The sequence below is a fragment of the Gopherus flavomarginatus genome, chromosome 8 (assembly GCF_025201925.1).
Source record: "Gopherus flavomarginatus isolate rGopFla2 chromosome 8, rGopFla2.mat.asm, whole genome shotgun sequence".
NCBI lineage: Eukaryota > Metazoa > Chordata > Testudines > Testudinidae > Gopherus > Gopherus flavomarginatus.
Window position 1 is genome coordinate 41,773,871 of NC_066624.1, and position 15,187 is coordinate 41,789,057.

Genomic DNA, 15,187 nt, shown 5'->3' on the forward strand with positions numbered 1-15,187 from the left:
GCAGGGCCATGCCCTGTAGCCGGGAGAGCCCGAATGCCCAGTGACTCCAGTCCAGAGTTTTCAGTTTGGGAAGTTGTTAGCCATGTGCAACCTTCTCCAGGCTTCATTGGGAAGGGGGAGAGCTTTTTAATTAGAGGGAAATTCCACTGCCAGCCCTCACAGTTAATTGCTAAGGGAGCCATGCTGCTCCGGGCTCACAACCCACCCACAATCTGTGTATGGTTCTGTCCTTGCTCTGCTTGCATGGGTGTGTAGTTCTCCGATGACCACCAGGGGGCAGACGTCTCTCTTCTGGACACAGCTTCCAGATGCTGGGTCGTCTGTGAAAGCCTTTAAGGGCTTGTCTACATCACAAAGTTGCAGCGCTGGTGAGGGGGTTACAGCGCTGCAACTTAGGAGGTGTTACACATCTGCAGGGCATCACCAGCGCTGCAACTCCCTGTTTGCAGCGCTGGCCGTACTCCCGTTTTGTCTCGGGTGTAGAGGATCCAGCGCTGGTGATCCAGCGCTGGTAATCAAGTGTAGACACTTACCAGCGTTTTTCTTGACCTCCGTGGAATAAGCAGGTATCCCAGCATACCTGAGGAAGCCTCTCTGGTAATCAAGCAGGTCTCCTTCCCCGCGGTTTGCTCCGGTGTTCTCCGAATCCCCCCCCAAGCGGGTCTCCTTCCCTGCGGTTTGCAGGGGGGTTCGGGGAACGCGAGAGCAAACCGCGGGGAAGGAGACCTGCTTGCACGGGGGTTCGGGGAACGCGAGAGCAAACCGCGGGGAAGGAGACCTGCTTGCTCGGGGGTTCGGGGAACGCGAGAGCACACCGCGGGGAAGGAGACCTGCTTGCACAGAGGGGGTTCGGGGAACACGAGAGCACACCGCGGGGAAGGAGACCTGCTTGCACAGAGGGGGTTCGGGGAACGCGAGAGCAAACCGCGGGGAAGGAGACCTGCTTGCACGGAGGGGGTTCGGGGAACGCGAGAGCACACCGCGGGGAAGGAGATCTGCTTGCAGGGGGGTTCGGGGAACACTGGAGCAAACCGGGGAAGGAGACCTGCTTCCCCGCGGTTTGCTCTCGCGTTCCCCGAACCCCCCTTGAAGCCGCCCAACAGCGCTGCAATGTGGCCACATCTAACACCACTTGCAGCGCTGGTTGCTGTAAGTGTGGCCACTCTGCAGCGCTGGCCCTATACAGCTGTACTAATACAGCTGTAACAATCAGCGCTGCAAAATTGTAGAAGTAGACATACCCTAAGATTCGATTTGAATGCATGGCCTTGAAAGCTGAGGGATGAGGGGGAGGAGATTCATGTGCCCTGGGGGCTAGAGGAGCTTTGTGACTGGGTGCCATGGGCTTCCAGATGAGCTGCTGGAGCAGGCTAACTGGGACATATGGCAGCTCATACTGAAGGGGATATTGTCCTGGATCCTCTAGGCAGTTAGGCACCTAACTCCTATCGGAATCAATGTCTTTGAGGATCATGGCCGTTAGCCCTTTGGCACTCAGAAGAGGATTTATTTTTGCTGATCATGGTCCCCCTAGGATGATCCCTGCTCTGCTTCATGGGGGAGGGCTTTTGTCCTCCTCTAACACACACACACACCCCTAGTGGCGGTTCCACCAAGTGCATACCTGGGGCATGAAGCCACGGGGGACTCTGCTGGTTGCCGTGAGGGTGGCAGTCAGGCTGCCTTCGGCGGTGCGCCTGCAGGAGGTCTGCCAGTCCCGCAGTTTTGGCAGCAATTCAGCGGCGGGTACGCCAAAGCAGCGGAACGGGCGGACCTCCTGCAAGCGCACCGCCGAATCGACGGGACCGGCGGACCTCCTGCAGGCGTATCGCCGAAGGCAGCCTGCCTGCCATGCTTGGGGCAGCAAAAAAAGCTAGCGCTGCCCCTTTGTGCACACACACGCACGCGCACACACATACGCACACACACGTATGACTGAGAATGCAGTGCTGTCCCTCCCGGCTGCTGCGTCTGGTCCTGTCTGGCGAGGCTGTAATGTATAGGGCTGCATACAGTGCAGCAAGAGGAGTCACACCCTCTCCATCCCCTCCCCTTGGTGGATCAGCTCGGGATGGAGGGTGTTAAGTACACTTCTCCCTGGGCTGCAGAAATCAGGGGGATGTTCAGCCATCCATCCTTCTCCTCGCCTTGCCCCGATCTCAGGGCAGCACCCCCCACAGTCCAGCAGTTGATCGCTGTATACTGGAAAGCCTGTGTACTCTCTGAAGGGGGATGGATTCCCCCAACTCCAAATTAGTCGTTCAGTAGGATCAAGGGATCCCCCAGACTCTGAATGGAGTTTTATGGGTGTAACTGAAGGCAGGGTTGGGACCACTATCCTGTAATCCCTGAGGCGCACGGATGAAAGATCCATTCCTTTAGAGAGCCATCAGGAACACTGTATTATAATAATCCATCTGACCACAAGATGGCGCCATTACTCCACGCAAATGCAGCTGAAGCTGACAAGGCCGTTTGTGCCAAGACTTAGAAAGCCTGCCTGCTCCCAGTCAGACTGAGACAGGGATTGCACTGCTTGATCCTTTCTGTCTTAGGTATTTCTCTGGTCCACAGCACTGCAGCACCTGACCAGATCAGTCTTTACAGCACCCGAGTGCTGTAGGGCAGTGCTGTTATCCCCATTGTACAGAGGGGGAAATTGAGGCACAGAGTGGCTAAGTGACTTGCCCACAGTCATATAGGAAATCAGTGGCAGAGCAGGGAATTGAAGTGGGCTGGGCCACAGCCCAGGCTAGTGCCAGCCTTCCTCTCCAACTTCTAATGAGACTCTCTGCAAGCATCTAGAACTAGCTGCTCTTCGACTGAACCCACTTGAGCGAAGGCAGGCAGAATGTGAGTAGCTCTTAAAAGCAACAGGGAGAACTGTGGGATAGAGGGAAGGGACGGAGTCTAACCTGAATAGACAGTGCCATGGGGGGCGTGGAGTAGAGAGCCTTCCTGCACTGGCCAAGGGATGGCTAATCAACAGGCCTCTTCTGTCCTGGCCCTAACGAGCAAAACCTGCCATCCCAGTCGCTCTGCTCCATGCATTATGTTCCTAGTGAACTAAGGCCAGTTCTAGGTCTCTGTCCATACAGCCATAGCCCCTTGGATGCAATTACATCTATTGATCAAGCCATGTGTTTTAGCACACAGTGTATTTTGAACTTCATGGGGAATTCTGAAAGTGTTCCTTAGCATTGTTTCTTTCATATCCCCCTGCCTGAAAGCTGCTTTGTCTAAGTATCATGAGCCCAGCTGGAGAGAGAGAAAACAAATACAGTTCTAAACCTCCTAAATAATGGAAAATACGCATTTCTATACAAAAGGATGTCGCTCTGCTCTCTAGCCCATCCCTGTTTCATACCATGGGAGAGGGGCTGTGAACAGCACTCGGATACTCTGAAATGCCTGCGTGGTATGTGCATAACCCCTGCAGCTGAGGGGCATTTAACTCCCTTGTCCTATTGCTCCCACTTCTGCCCTGGTAGTCTAACAACACTCATAACAGCATCCTAGCAACTCATCCTCTTACCCACCCACATAGGTATCCTAGCAACCCAGGCCGGTATCCTAGCAGCCCCTCCAGTATCCTAACAACTCCTCCAGCCCCCTGTCTCACGGAAGTTCATCCTCCTCTCTCTTACGCCAGCAGTAATAACAACGGTCTGCAGGGGTTCATGGCTCCTTCAAGCCAAGCCTAGGTCTTGACAGAGCCTCCTGGTGTCTCAGATTCCTCTTTAGGTTTAGACTGCAGATGGCAAACCTACAGCATGAGATGACAGAAATGCCAGCCCAGAGGTGTTCCAAGATAGTTATAGCAGTTTTTGTTGTGGATTGATTTTTATTGTTGTTATTACACCTGATTAATGTCAATGACTAAATAACATTTTGGAGAAGGAAGTTTCTGTTAAAGGTTCAAAAACCTCCACCCTTCCACCAAGCCACAGTGTGCTCTGTTTGCTGGTACCTCTCTGAGGCCTTCCAACAGAGCCAGAAGAGAGCAGACATTTCTGGTGCTTCTCCAGAGAAAAAGAGGCAGGGTCTGTGTCCTTACCATATGACTGTGCAGCAAGGATGAGGCCCTGATCTAGGTAAATGCCTATGGCTGCTACTGTAATGCACCTAATAAATAACTGAGATCAGGAATTATTACTAATTAAGAGCCTACGGGCCTTAATATCTGATCTTGGTTAAGGCTTGTATGTGCTGCTGTGATGCCCCTAGTAAGTAATAATGCCTCATCTCTGCTGAGGGCCATAGGTGATACCATAATGCACCTAATAGATACTGCCTGATTTGGACTAAGGCTGGTGGGTGCTGCCATAATAGGTAGAAGTTTGATGTGTGCCCAAGCACTGAGCTGTCCCCTCTGCTCCCTGTGCAGGAGAGAAGCCGTACAAATGCACCTGGGAAGGCTGCACCTGGAAGTTTGCCCGTTCTGACGAGCTCACCCGGCATTTCCGCAAGCACACGGGCATCAAGCCGTTCCGCTGCTCGGACTGTGACCGCAGCTTCTCACGCTCGGACCACCTGGCCCTACACCGCCGGCGGCACATCATGATGTGAGGGGGGGGCTCCGGCTCCTCCATCACCCCGCTCACCCCCGCTTCACCGGCCACGGCGAAGAGACTGCGAGACGGGAGGCACCGTCCCCAGCTTGATTCAGCCTGGCAGCAGGCTGGATGCCAGCTTGGCACCTGTGGCTGCCCACACCTGAGAAAGCAGACCTCCTACCATGCACACGAGGGCTAGAACGAGGCTCTGGAGAGAAGCCTGCTCCCTCTCTTCTGTTCTCCTCCCCTTCCTTCAGTGGCTGGAAAGCCCCGGGATTCCTTGAAATGGCACCCAGCTCCTCATCTGGCTTTGATTTTTTTGCACATTGCCTCCTCCTCCTGGGTCAGGAAACACAGTGGACGTCCGGCTCGTGTGAGCACAGCGCCAGCTTGTCCCAGCGCGACCCTGGCCTTGGCGAGCGAATCAGACTGGCCAGACGGCGTCGCTGCTGGCAGAAGGCTGCTGCTGGGGGTTGGATTGGGGGTTTGGCTCACGGCTAGGGGCTGGCTGTCTCCTACCAATGGGCTGATGCAATAGGACTCCATTCCGGTGAAGCTGGCACTGCTGCCTCTCCTGTTCGTTTGGCACGTCAAACATGGCTTGTCCTAGCTGGTCCGTTGGACTCCCCGAGCTCCCGAGGCACTGCTGGCATTGGAGAACCTGCCTGGCCTTGGCTTGATCTCTCTCTTTTATCAACACTTGGGTAACTGACCGTTAACGAAGAGGCCTCATTATGTGAGGACAAGGGGTTCGTGGTGTTACCTGAGGAGGGAGGGCCCGAGGAACAAAGAAAAGGGAAAACTTTGCGGAACACGGAACTGTGATGATTTTATCTGATTTTAGGGGTGGGTGGGTTGGGGACCCTGAATTCTGCCCACGCTGCAGGACCAAGGAATAGGACAGTAGATGCGTTTCTAACTTAAACCTAGCAGCCTGGACACGGACTGTTGCATTTTTCTATTGCTCTTCTGGCCTGCAGAGGCTGAGCCGGCGCTGCCCTGTGCTCTTGGTGGACTCCTGGGGCGCTGTACTGGATTGTTTTTGGACTTGATCTTGGGGGGCTGACGGGGTGGCTGTGGGGCTGGCAATACGTCCATGCACAGTTGATTTTTTTTTTTTTTTTTTTTTTTAAAGAATTGCTTTTCCCCTTCCCTTCTGCAGGGGCGGAGCTAAGAACCTGATGCCTTTCCAGATGCTCCTTTTTGTGTCTGCATCTTTCTCTCTGATGGATTTGAGTTTGGCAAATACAGGGATGGAGTGAGCCTGCCAGACAGCATCTGTGCTGCCCTCGGGAGAGGGGGCAAGTGCGGTGGCTAGAATTGGTGAGGGGAGGGAGCCGGGAAGGAGAAGATCGTCAAGATGAGGCAAACTGGATCCTCGTTCTGCTACCAGCCTGGGCTAGGGCTGTGGTGTTCCAGCTAAAGCCAAGAGGCTGCCAGCAATCCTGGTATTGACACGATGTGTATGCTGAAGGAGAGAGACTGGGGAGTCCCGTTAAATGTTTGCTGTCCCTGGCTCTGCTTATCACATTGTTTCCCCATTGCTTCCCAGTCCAGCTCAGCACTGAGTTCACGTAGCCCACCCCCCACAACTGCATTTCACTGAGCAGATTCTCTTTCTTTCTTGCATCCCTTTATTTAAGAAGGCTCTTGATCCATAGATGCTGACTCTGTGGGTGCTCCAGGGCTCAAGCACCCACTGAAAAAAATAGGGGGTGCCCACTAGCTGCAGGTCCTGATTAATCTTTTGTGGGCCCTGGTGCCTGGACCATGGCCCCGCCTGTGCTCCACCCCTGCTCAACCCTGAGGCCCCGCCCTCGCTTGGCCTCTCACCCACCCACAAAAACAAAAGTCAGTGCTTGTGTTTTGATCGACTCGCCACCCACTGCAGCTCCTTCACGCCTCAGTGGAACCTGGAGCCAGTCCATAGCAGGTGAGGAAGAGGCTTGTGGCCACTATCTGCCTGTGGGTTGTGCAGCGAGATCCCAAGCCCTGCCTCTGATGCAGGCCAGCCCCCTATGAAATGATCTCCCTAGGCATTGCCCCTTCCTCCAAGGGCGTGAACAAGTCCTCCTGCATGAGGGCAAATCCCACAGGGCCTGCTGCCCTTTCTGCAGCTTGAAGCTGCAGGACGATTGTTTTGGGTGAGGTTCCAGATGGGCTGGTATTTGAAATTCCATTTGGGTCACTTTGCAGCTTGCAGCTCCATGAGGAAGTAAATTTATTTCATCCAAACTTCAATCAGCCTACCAGGAACACAAATCTGCCTGGACTTTTCCCATCCCCCACACTCCTGTTACCTGGGTGGCCTCAGTGTTGCCAACTCTGGCTGTTTTTGTTGTTTTTCTTAAAGCTGCAGGTCCTGGACTCAAGTGACAATCTCAGCTTTCATTGAAAAGCAAAGTTTTTCCTACCTTCACGGTTGTGGAGCAAACTTTGAATACGTGACCTCTAAAGGCTCAGAGAGAAAAAAGCCCTGCCCCTTCCCCACCTCCCCCAAAAAAACCTGTTTTATAAAAATCTCATGATTTTTAAATCAATCTCATGAATTTTATGGGGGAAGGGGATTTGACTCATGATTTTTGAACGCTCAGGGTTGACAATACTGAGATGAGATCTGGGAAGCTGACAGGTCATGTGTTTTGATTTAATTTCTTCAATCTGCTGTTTCCCGAGTGTCAGTGCAAAGCACACACATGCACACGCAACAGAGCACAACAAGAAAGCGAGGAGGGCAAGAGATGTCAAACGGAATGTTAGCTCCCCTCTGCTGAGCAGGGCAGGCTTTGCTTTGGGATTTTTACCATGAAATTTTAAAATCTTGAGCTGTGAGATATTTGTACAAAACTGTTTGGCGTTTTTCTACATGGGAATAATATGGAAAGTAGATGCGTTTTATTGGTGTGTGTCTTGCTTTTAAAAAGGGGTTTTTTATCTTTTGGTTGGTGGGAGGGAAAAGGCTGTAGTTTCAATCCTACATAAAAACAAATCTCCCTTTCTTGGTTTTTGGCATGATCTCTATGCTTGGGGGGCAGGGATAGCTTAGTGGTTTGAGCATTGGCCTGCTAAACCCAGGGTTGTGAGTTCAATCCTTGAGGGGGCCATTTAGGGATTTAATTGGGAACTGGCCCTGCTTTGAGGAGGGGGTTGGACTAGATCTTCTGAGCTCCCTTCCAAACCTAATAATCTATGATTCTGTGAAAGGGAAGAAGTTGTCAACCACAATTTTGGGTTCCAAAATTTAGATTTCACCCCCCCCACCCCCAAATAAATGAATGAAAAAGGGCTTTTACAAAACATAAGAGCAATAGACCTATTTCTATGGAGTTTTAACAATATAATTCTAAAGAAAATAGCATTTACATTTGGAATTTGGAAGTAGCCATTTGAAAATTTCTTTAAACAAATAAGACCCTCCCTTGAAGTGTTTGCAGCCCAAACACTGCAGGGCTGGGAACCCAGAAGTGAAACAGGCTGCAAGCAGAAGTGAAATGGACTTCCTGGGTTGGCAGTGTTGAGACAGAGAACTGTAGACTGCCTACAGACTCAAACAATATAAGAAAGAATGGGATGCTTCAAATTGCCTTTGGATACCATAATCTGAGATGGTGTTAGTGGCCAAGGCTATATTATTAATAGAGCTGGTTTTGTGAAGAAGTTTTGAAATTGTTTTCTCTTTTGCAAGGCTCAAAATGAACCCATTTATTTTTACTATTCCTCTCCCCTACCCCTTAATTTGCCTTTTTTCAACAAATTCATTTCTTTCCATTCCTATTGAAAATGGCAGGGGGTGAGGAAAAGGGGCACAGAAGAAAAGGAGAAAAATAAAATTAGAAAAACAATACATTTCAAAGAAAACATTCATGAAAACTTTCCAGAACAATTTTTGGACATGCACAAATTTTTGAGATGCAAAAAACTTGCAACCAGCTCTAATACACAAACATTGAAAGATGGTGTTATTGATCTTAGCCTTGCTCAGTTGCTCTGTTTCACCCTCCTCTCCTTACACTACTAACTAGCTGCCTGCTGGATTCAGTAGCTAGGAGCATGCAAGGACAAACTGCTGGAGACTTCACTGCCTCATCTACACTATGAAAAATAAAATAACCAGAAGCCTGATTTTTCAAAGTAGTCCCCAAGCCCTCCCACCGCTCGCATGGATTTCAGCTGAGTTGTGAGTGCTCAGTATCTCAGACAATTGAGCCCTACGGGCCGGGGCCCAGATCCTCCAAAGTCTTTAGGTGCTTTACTCTTATTGAAATCCATGGGCATTAGGCCCCTAAATACCTTGGACAGTCTGGGCCCAGATCCTCAGCTGGTGTCAATGATCGTAGTTCCATGGAAGTCAATGGACCGCTGACGGTTTTACACCAGCAGAGGATTTGGCCCTTTGGGTATGTCTACACTGTGATTAAAAATCTGCGGCATCGAGTCTCAGAGCCCACCCCCCTCGTGGGGTCTCAGAGCCCAGGCTCCATCCCTAATGTCTACACCGTAATTGTATAGCTCTGCAGCCCGACCTCCATGAGCCGAGTCAGCTGACCCAGGCCATCTGCAGCTGTGCCATGGGCCTTTTACTGCAGTGTAGGCAGTGTAGACAGACGGGCTGTGTTTAAACTGTTGAGAAATATAGTTTGTTTCAGTGCGGATTGGTTTTTTGCCTCTGAGGTGAGAGAGGAAAAGTTAAGGCCCCAGGTTCTTGTCTATAGATATTTACCACGGTTAGAACTGAGATCCTTGCCCTGATTATAATGAGGGTTTTTTTCTGTGCCATGTGGGGACAAAAATACCCGAGTCAAGATTTTCAAAAGTCACTTTGGGTGCCTCAATTGTTAGGTGACCAGCTTCAGACTCCTTTTAAAGGGGCCTGGTTTCTGGAGGGCAGGTTTTGAACACTTCCAAACCCCTTTAAGCTGTCTCACGTTGGAGCCCCACCCAAATCACCCTGTTTCCAACACACACTGGCCCAAACCAGGCTTCCCAGCAGTGTTTTGAAACTTGGTTATGTTTGTAGACAGGATATATTCAGGAGCCCGTCTGCTCCAAAGCAGTGTAGATGGGTGCAATTTAGGGCACTGTCTGTTGGCACGCCTGAACAATCAGACCATGCTTCCTCTCAATCTGAAGCCCAACTGGGGTACTTAACTTCTGCTTCTGCTTGCACACGGCTCAGAAGGGAAAATGCTACGTAGAGGAATGAAGCAAACCTGGCGCTTGCTCAGTGGCTGAGTGAGCTAGGGTTGAGCAGGTCTCCTGCATCTTCTGATCCAGTATTGTCACTGACTCATTGGATACACAACCAGGAAAGTAGAGCTCGCCGAGGTGTGAACTGTCTCGCCCATCCATGGGCTGTTAACTCTGAAGTGATGACTCATTCAGTGTCAGCATCTGTGAACAATGTCAGTGCTGGTTACCTGAGCTGCAGGAACATCCAGCCACAGTGGGCTTGTGAGTGCAGGCTGAGCAAAGCCCTCACTACTCCCATCCTACCGCGTCCCACCACAAAAATTGGGTGAGGGCTGGAGCTTTGGGGGATCACACTCTTCATATGTCATGGTCCAAATGTGAATTGCATGTGATGGGACAATGGCTTGAACAGAGGCAGATCTCCTTGGGCCCACATCCTCCCAGACATTTAGGATCAATGGGAGGTGCCTAAACACCTATGAGGATCTGGGCCTTTCTCCATCTTTCACTTGATAAGACAGTGCTTTCTAGTGGTTAGAGCAGAAATGCAGGGCTCAGGTCTCCTGGGTTCTATTCCCAGCTCTGCCACAGATGTGCGGTGTGACCTTGGGCAAGTCATTTTTCTCTGCCTCAGTTTCCCCCATCTGTCAAATGGGGATAATAATACTTAACCTACCTCACAGGGGTGTTGTGAGGCTTCCTTCGATGTTTGAAAAGTGCTTTGAAATCCTCGGATGAAAGGTGCTATGAAGTGCAAAGTATTATTATTATTTTATTTTAAAATATTAAATAACTTATAATGAAGTGCGCGCGTGCCGTGGGCTTGTGTGGGCTGCAGGCGATGTGAAAGCTGCAATGACAGGCACTTAGTGCAAGTGGTGTGTGATGCCATTTGAAACCCTCTCCTTTCCAGCTGTGCATCATACCGGCTTCCTGGGTCTGGTGCTTCCCAGACAGCTGAGACGCGGTGATGGGACTGCCGCCCTCAGCAGCTCAGACCTGCTTCCCCAGCCCTGCCCCACTAGCTGCTTCTGGCATCATCTGCCCTGAGAGAAGCACCTCAGTGAGCTTGCCGTCAGCTGGGGGGTACTTACTGTAAATCTGGCCCCTCGCTGTTCTCTGTCCAGGACCCTTTTGCCCTAGTTGTTGGCATATGGGGAGGGGGGGTATGTAAATCAGCTCCCCAAATTCTCGGGTTTTGCTCTTATTTTTGGATCAAACCGAAACTGCTCTTCCCCTACCTCTAACTGGGCTGTGTTCCCAGCCCTGCCTGGGAGATCCTCTTGGCCCTACTGGTGTAGTGTTACTAACTGACAGTCAGAGAGTTAATGGCACCAGTGGAACGTGCTGGGAATGGAGATTTGGCTGGCTCTGTGTTGTCGCGACTCCGGTTGAGTTTTCTGTTCATGGCTAGTTCTTTCCCTGCTCACTGTGGATTTGTTTTAGCTGATCTGTATCTCTGCATCCTTTCTGCTGCTGCTCCTTATCTTTCCCTGGGTCCATTATTTTAGTGATGCGTCATACGGACGCAACCCCACCCTGCAAACGGTAAGTTCAGTAGTGGCTCCAAGCCAGATCCTAGCCCTACAGAAAGACTGATTGGAAAAGCAAAAGCCTGCAGTAGGTTCGCATGACTGAGCAATTGCTCTTTCTCCTGCCCCCAACCCTCTTTTGGGGCCTTGCACTCCTACAGCCCAGAGAAGATGAAGTGGTTTGGATGGGATGGTTGTTGTGACCCTGTGTATTGAGTGATCTTACCCAGTTTGATTGTTGTACTGTTTTTTTTTTTTTATTAATAAAATGGTATTTTAAACTTGGGAACGTCCTTTTATTTTTCCTTCCAATGGGATCTTAGCTCTCATATCCCCAGCTGCTGGGATCTACTTCTATAGAAGTACTGGGACTCCAAAGTTAGGGGCACATCGATCACACCTGTGCTGCCTGAGTATCCTCCCAGCATGGACTAAGCTCCTAAAGTCCTGTCCGAGCATGCCCTGGGCACAGCACAAACCCTGGGAAAGAGGCCCTGGGACTGGCTGCCCCTTTGATAGTTTCAAAGGATGTGGGAATATCCCCACCCCAGTCAGGTTACTGATGGCTTCATTTTCCACAGAGGGCAGCAATTTCATTTCCAAATGCCTTTCTGGCTTCAGGCCTTGATCCTGAGACGTACTGAACATGTTAGTTATTGTACAGTAGTTTTCTAGAGGCTCCCCTCAGGAGTGTCGTGGTAGGTGCTAAACATACACGTGGTGAGCAAGTCCCTGCTCTAAAGGGCTTACAGGCTAACTAGGCAAGACGTGGAGGCTAGGAAGGGAAACTGAGGCACAAAGCATGGAAGGTCACACAGTAGGTCAGCGGCAGAGCTCTCCTGAGTCCCAGGCCAAGACTGTACCAAGTGGCTCATGCTGCTTGTCCCAGTAATGTCAGTGAAAGCTGAGGGCACTCCATGCTTGGGCTCGCTGTTGCCGACGCTAGGATATCAGCTCATTCAGAGGAGCCTCCAGGACTGAGCACCTGCAGCTCCCCTGGATGTCCATGAGAGTGCAGCCTGAGCAGAGACGCAGGGATTTGGCTGCATCCCCTTTGGGGACAATCTAGGCCAAGCCCAACCTCCAACCCTTTACAGAGACCTACCAGCTGTCTGATCCCCACCTCACATCCCACATGACTGCCTATAATTCCACCCCCCCCTTCCTGCTGGGGCATTTTAGTGGTACTGGGGTGGAGACTGGGCCTCCCTGTCCTGTAGTATCAGGAGCCCCATGCGCTCCCGCTGCCTTTCCCTGTCTCCTCCGGCCTTGTAAGGCAGGTTGCGCCATGGCAGGGCAATCCAGCCTAACACAGGGCTTGCTACTCTTCACGGCTGTTCCATAGACAGGCTGGGCACCAACTCTGGCAGCGTCTTCATTCCTGCAGGAAGTCAAGACAAAGTAGCATTTACAGCACTTTCTGGCTCTTTGCAGCTGTTGGGGACTCCAGGACACCACTAGCCTCTGCTTTGAGGGTCTGTCGGCACCACAGTTACAGCCAGGGCTGGAGACCGGCTCACAGCACGGTTGTCTGCTGTCCCCATCCCAACACTGCCCCATCATCCAGCAAGGGTGGAGTGTACAGGCTGGGCCTACACCAAGATTTTGAAAAACGGTCCCCCTGCTGCTACTGCCGAGGCAGCTTCACCAGCGCTCCTGCCAGTGAGAGTGGCATAGGGGGCTTGGGGCTGTTTGCACACCAGGCTGTCTGATCCTATGCAGAGCAGGCTTCGATGTTACGGTGGTACCTGGGAGGCGCAGGGACTTTTCACCCTTCCAGCTATGGCTAGTGCTGAGCTGCCAGGAGCCACACTGGTAAACTTGGAGGGTGGGGGGGAATCTACGAGTAGGCAATGCTAAAGTGTCTTTGAACTTCAGACAGGCCATCATGTGGGGACATGAATAATATCCCCTCTATGCTATGAAAAGGGGCAGGGGATATCACCGATTGTAACAGAAATGGAGCCAGTTGTTTTCCAATTTCCTCTCCCATTAACCAAGCCAGATGGAGAGAAATATGCAGCCTAAAAATGATCAATACGTCTAGTCCCACTCTCTGCAGATCCATTTCTCTCTCCCTTCCTTACGGCCGAGCCCTGAGTCCAGGGCACCTGTTTTCACTAGGCATGTCCCATCCCATATGCTCTGGGGATGAAACCCAGTTTGGCAGAATTAGCTTAAAAGCTGAGATAGGCCTGAACCCTCAAAGCCTGGATCTGAATGTGATGAACTTTGAATTCAAGAGCCCCCCCTGTATTTAGATGTGGGTTAGGCCAAGCCCCATCAAACCAGGCTTTGGCCTGTGCCTGTCGAGCACAGGCTAAACAAAGTATCAGAGGCGTGAAGGTCCAGAACAGCATTCCAAGGAGCGGGGCGCGGGGGGAGGGGTTGAACTAACTGGCTTCAGGACTGAGTGTGGTAAGTTTATGGAGGGGATGGTAGGACTAGACTACTTACAATGGCATGTAGCCCATCTGTGACTGCTAGCAGCAAAGATCTCCAACAGCTGGGAATGGGACATTTTATGGGGAAGGCTCTGAGTTACTACAGAGAATTCTTTCTCAGGTGGCTGCCTGGTGGGCCTTGCCCACGTGCTCAGGGTCAAACTGATCACCATATTTGGAATTGTCCCTCAGGTCAGCTTGGCAGCTACCTGGAATGGGGGGAGGGGTTTGCTTTCCTCTGCAGCATGGGACAGGGGTCACTTGCGGGTTTAAACTAGAGTGAATGGTGGATTCTCTGTAACTTGAAGTCTTTAAACCCTGATTTGAGGACTTCGGTAACTCAGCCAGAGGTTAGGGATCTATTTCAGGAGTGGGAGGTTCTGTGGCCTGCAATGTGCAAGAGGTCAGATTAGATGATCATGATGATCCCTTCTGACAGTCTGAGATTCTAAACAATTCAGTCCCATGTGCTCTGGCTATGGGAGGGGAAACACAACCCCAGTCCTGCTCCCACAGCTCTGTCTCAGCACAGAAGGGACCAAACAGTCTGAATGTTGCAGAAGTTTTTGCCATAAATATCCTATGAATTGGGCAGCTTCTTTTAAATGCTTTTGATCCCTGTGCCCAACACTAGGCTAATTAATGATCATTCTTTGCCCCTCTCTAAGGGCTTTTCATCAGTGGATCTCAAAGCACTTCACAGATTAAACAATAACTTGCAACATTCAGTAGTCCACTATGGGGGACTATGACAGATCTTTAACCTCACATGCAGCACTGGCTACCTGGGATGCATTGTTATCTCTAGCCCACTAGACAACATTTCTGTGCATCACTTTGCCACTCAAGCGTTGAGTTGGCTTCAGCATCCCCCTCCCAGCCCCCCTCAGTGCCACGTAACAACCCCAGAGGTGGGTTGGGGGGCGATTTCCCCAGGAATCTGCTAGCTGAGTGCTTATGAAGCTGAAGCTGCTGGTGGCTGATGCTAGGGTGACTTGAAAGACCCCATCCCTGCAAGGGCGGAGCCAGCTGCCTTGGGCACAGGTGGGTGGGAGGGGCCAGGTGAGAGTACTGAAGGCAGAGTTCTTACCACTAGGCAAACTGTCCAGCCTGAGACCCAACTGAAATGAGGCTAGTGGGGGCAGGCCAGGCCTAGCTCCAGCTGCAAAAGGTTTACACACAAAGTTTCAATCATGCCCAGTGATTTGTGGGTGCATCAATTCTGGGGGGGGAGGGGGGCGTGTGACTTGCAGAAGTACTATGCAACCCCCGTGCTCAGTGACCACAACTGGATCCAGGGTTTCTCCATGCTTTTTAAAATCCGGCTCAAGGTGTCTTGTAGCATTGCTCCCAAACCTCTGGCCACAGGTAACTGTGCTGGCTCTTGAGGTGTGACTGATGGTGGTAGCAGCAGGGGAGAGTATGCGACCAGTGAGAAGTGATTCTGGGAAAAGTTCCTCCACCC

General features: G+C 51.3%; 1 protein-coding gene across 9 annotated transcripts in view; it reads left to right on the top strand.

Annotated features, from left to right (window-relative positions):
• The window catches only part of KLF8 (KLF transcription factor 8), a 99,042-nt gene extending 87,479 nt beyond the window's left edge, over positions 1 to 11,563 (top strand). For all 9 annotated transcript variants that reach the window (XM_050964370.1, XM_050964372.1, XM_050964373.1 and 6 more), the window contains one exon: positions 4,388 to 11,563. In XM_050964370.1, the coding sequence (XP_050820327.1) occupies positions 4,388 to 4,569 (182 nt within the window). In that variant the 3' untranslated portion in view covers positions 4,570 to 11,563. The remainder of the gene's footprint in view (positions 1 to 4,387) is intronic.
• Positions 11,564 to 15,187: the final 3,624 nt, after the last annotated feature.